At 45.8% G+C, this 4,295-nt stretch overlaps 1 protein-coding gene across 2 annotated transcripts in view; it reads left to right on the forward strand.

The window, feature by feature from the left end:
- The first annotated feature begins 521 nt into the window (after positions 1 to 521).
- Positions 522 to 4,295, forward strand: part of hsd17b2 (hydroxysteroid (17-beta) dehydrogenase 2) — an 8,338-nt gene continuing 4,564 nt past the window's right edge. The window contains exons 1-3 of one of the 2 annotated variants that reach the window (XM_078256279.1): positions 522 to 616; positions 696 to 1,175; positions 3,958 to 4,170. In XM_078256279.1, the coding sequence (XP_078112405.1) occupies positions 920 to 1,175; positions 3,958 to 4,170 (469 nt within the window). In that variant the 5' untranslated portion in view covers positions 522 to 616; positions 696 to 919. The remainder of the gene's footprint in view (positions 617 to 695; positions 1,176 to 3,957; positions 4,171 to 4,295) is intronic. The other variant, XM_078256280.1, reaches the window with a different exon arrangement.

Raw genomic sequence — 4,295 nt, forward strand, 5'->3', positions numbered from 1 at the left:
ATGGTCAATAAACCTCATTTGTTTTTTTTATTTTTTGGGGGGCTTTTCTGCCTTTGACAGGACAGCTCGGTGAGAAAGGAAAGGGTGAGGGGGGGAAGACATGCAGGAAATCATCACAGGTCAGACTCAAACCCTGGACCTCTGCGTCGAGGCATAAACCTCTCAGTACGTGTGCGCCTGCTCTACCTGCTGAGCCACCCGGCCACATCATACCTCATTTTTGAGTTTAAAAGCAGAAATATGCTTTAATATTGAATAAAACTACCAAACTGTAATGAAAGAAACTGAAACTGATCTTTAATTTGACTTGTGAAGAACATTGTATGGAACCATCTTTATTGAAAGAAAGCTATATTTCTGATATAGAAACTTAAAAACGGGCCAAATGTGACCCGAGGACGAGCTGACCTCGGGGCTGGAAACCTGAGGAAGTGCTGCATCATGGTTGTGATCGGCGTGTTGTTAGAGAGGGGGAGGTATCGGGTGTCAGAATGAGAAATATGTTTGGCTGCAGAAGAAGAACAGGTTTCAGAAAACACACCTGCGTACCTGCAGACTAGACATCCTCCGACACACCGAGGACGGACACACACACACTGAAAACAACAGCTTTATGGTAAAATATGTCATTTATTTACTCATCATTTCTCATTAAGATCTAGAAGTCAAAGACAATTGTAATCCAGTGTTTTTAGTTTTCTTTTTTTAATCAGCGCACACACAGGTTTCAAGAAACACACCTGCTGTCGACATACCTGCAGATTAAACACACACACACACACACACACACACACACACACACACACACACACACAGACACACACACACACACACACACACACACACACACACACACACACACACACACACACACACACACACACACATACAGACAGACAGAGACAGAGAGAGACAGAAGATGGACATCCCTTCCTGTTTCTGTGTGGGAGCTGCAGCCGTGTTCTTCCTTACGGTGCTCTGGAGGTTTAAAGAGGGGAATTGGACCTTCGGGGCCCTCGTTGGGGCCCTCGTTGGGGCCCTCATTGGAGCCGCTCTGTGCCTCGCTGCACCCCCGCTAGGCTGCGGGACGGCCCTGCTCGGCTGCAGCTTGGTCCTGATGTGTGAGCCGGAGAGAAGTGTGGAGCAGCTGCAGAGCAGAGCGGTGCTGATCACAGGTGAGACGGACCGTGCACGCTAGGCACATAGCCAATGGTAATATGAAACACCAGGACATAGTGTTCATGGGAAATGTAGGAATAGTACTACAAGCACTGTTGCCAGATAAAGATTAAGTTTACCAAGCCAAACACACACACCAAATGTCATGGCAGAAAACAGACCAATCTGGAAACACTGACTTGTTTTCTGCAGCCTGCCATTCCCACACACGCAGTGTTGTTCACTTCATTCATCACCGGCCAAATTACCTGGTAACTTTACAACGTTACCACCAACGTTCATGTTTACCTGCAGTTTGGCGGGTGTCAATTTAAAGCCCTGGTGATTCACATTAGTTATTTTCCTGTTTGCACAGAGAATGACCGCCAATCAACTGTATAGTTCCTGGGTGACTCGCAACACAGATAGCAGTGAATGACCAAAACGTTACGTATCCTCACACTTTTGTAAGTGGGTATACGGAAATTCTTGACCTTTCTCAGTGGGTATACGGTGCATACCTGCGTATCACGTAGACACTGCATAGCTCCCATGCTCGGGCTGGGGACTGCCCATTACTACGCTCCATTGTTCCGAGCTCTCAATAACCCGAAAAATTCCCTTTGGTCCTACAGCCCACTAGTCCGACGTCCCTTTGTTAAAAAAAAATAAACCCTCTGCGCCGACATCCCATTGTTCCGACCATAAAGGCTTTTGTGGATCCCAGGTAACTTCTAGGCAAGTCCCGCCCTATGAAGCAGCTCGATTGGTTGGGGTTAGGATAGCTGATTGGTCAGGGGATAGGACCTGAACTAATCGGGTTAGGTTACCTTGTGTAAGCATGGACGCCTGGCCAATAGTAGTGTGTGAATGCTAGTGAGGGGCGGGCCTTGCCTCGAAGTTGAGTGTGTTCCATAGTAAAACGTAACCATTGTTCCTATATGGTCGGAACAATGGGATGTTAGAGCAGAGGGTTTCTTTTTTTCTAAACAAAGGGACGTCGGACTAGTGGGCTATAGGACCAAAGGGAAGTTTTCGGGTTATTGAGAGGTCGGAACAATGCAGCGTTGGAGAAATGACAGGAGACTTGGTTTTACTGGGTACTGCTGGCGTTTGCTCCCCCGTGACGTGTTGTATTGCAGGTGGCGGCTTGTCCTCGAGTTGACATTTCCAGGTTCTTTCCTTTTAATCCCCTCGTTGCTGAAACGTGCTGTACAGACACAGCTGCCTCGCCTCGCCCTCCGGGGATCCAAATTAATCTGCCAATCAAATGTGTGAACACTACAACGGACATTTTGGTAGTCTTCACAGCGCTGCGGAGGAAAGTCTGGCTAAACACAGATGCATTCTGGGATAGGAGACCAAACATCTGGGTCGTTTACATTTCTTTAAACCAATCACAGTCGTCTTGGGCGGCGCTAAGCTCTGGACGCAGCAACGGTGGCTCTGCTAACCAAAATTATTTATTATTTTTATTCAGAAACTCAACTGTCCACATGCAGCCTGACGTCTGACCCCCCCCCCCATGTGAAATACCAACTCCTTCCTACATACATTGCAAAATGCTTTGTTTGCATCACGTAAAACTGCAGTAATCCAACAACACTGCAGTAATCCAGGGGTATTTCCCTACCCAGTTCATCGGGTCCCGGGACACCAGCCGAGCCTCCATTTCAACAATGAATGAATGAATGAATGAAAATTAGCAATGCGTGTTATCAAAATTTGCGCCTAGCCGCCTACGTGCTGTTGCAGCCAATGAGCAGCCGGCGGGAGCTGGCTGCAGGACGACTCCATCGCCATGAACGGTTCTTAATGTTCTAGACTAGAACTATTAGGGCAGGAATCGGGATTCGGGACAACTGCCTGGATTTTGGGAGTGTCCCAAATTGTTCAGGACGTCTGGTCAGACTATTGTAGGGTTGGGTTTAAAAAAAATGGATTTTCCGATTTAAATAGATTTTCGTTTGAATGATCCAAAATCAATTCATAAAATCCAGAATGGATCTGTGTCTGTATCATATTAAACTAGAAGGCCTGAGGATCCATTGGTAGGATGCTATAAATGTATCTTATATATATATATATATAAGATACATTTATATATATATATATATATGAGTATGTTAAGCTAGCTTGTTAGGAAGGGGGTTAAATAACGAAAGTTAGGCTTGTTCTGACATTTGTTGCCGATGTTGAACCCAAAGTTACCCCCTGGGATAGATGTTAAATAAAAAGTACATTAATATAAACATTGATATTTTAATGAAGCAGCAGCTGAGAGGGAACCGTTCTCTTCTGAAATATCCCAAATCCACATAGAATCGTTTGTTGCTTTTGTCATTGTTTTTGTATATTTGTTATAGCCTAATTATCTTTAACCCTTGTGTTGTCTTCAACGACAACTTTTTGTTTTTCTGGGTCAGAATTTCAAATTCAAACTATTTTTATTTTTTACATTTTGGTAAGTTTCGACACTTGGTCTTATCTGGTTTTTCAACGTTTTTTGTCAATTTATTTTCTTCAAATGCTATAAAATTGAATAAAAAACCCAAATCCAATGAAAGTAGTGAACTGATCATGTATTTAACTTGTGAAGAGCGTCGCAGGGAACCATCCACGTTATTTCTTTTTGAAAAATGTGTTGAAAGAAACCCAAATTTATGATGTAGAAACTTTTTGAAAACTGGTCAGATTTGACCCGAGGAAAGAGGAGGGGTACCATTTCGTGATGGTTCTCTCGTGGCCCACGGAGCCGGCTCTGAGTTTGATTCTTGTGTCTGTGTTTCCTGTCTGCAGGCTGTGATTCGGGCTTCGGTCTGGCGCTGGCGTCCCGGCTCAGCGAGGCCGGGCTGAAGGTGTTTGCCGGCGTGCTGGATGAGAACGGAGCTGGCGCTCGGCGGCTCCGAGAGCAAGGATCCCAAAACCTGCAGGTGCTGCAGCTGGACGTGACCGACGACGGCCAGATAGAGACGGCACACAGACACGTCTGCTCGCAGCTCCACAACACAGGTAATGTAATGCAGACTGGTGGCCCAGTGGTTAGCACTGTGGCCACCCAGGGAGAAGGTTCAGGGTTTGAATCCAGGTCGTTCCGGGCCTTTCTGTGGAGTATGTTCTCCCCATGTCTGCGTGGG

The sequence above is a fragment of the Sander vitreus genome, chromosome 8, assembly GCF_031162955.1.
Source record: "Sander vitreus isolate 19-12246 chromosome 8, sanVit1, whole genome shotgun sequence".
NCBI classification, from domain to species: Eukaryota; Metazoa; Chordata; class Actinopteri; order Perciformes; family Percidae; genus Sander; species Sander vitreus.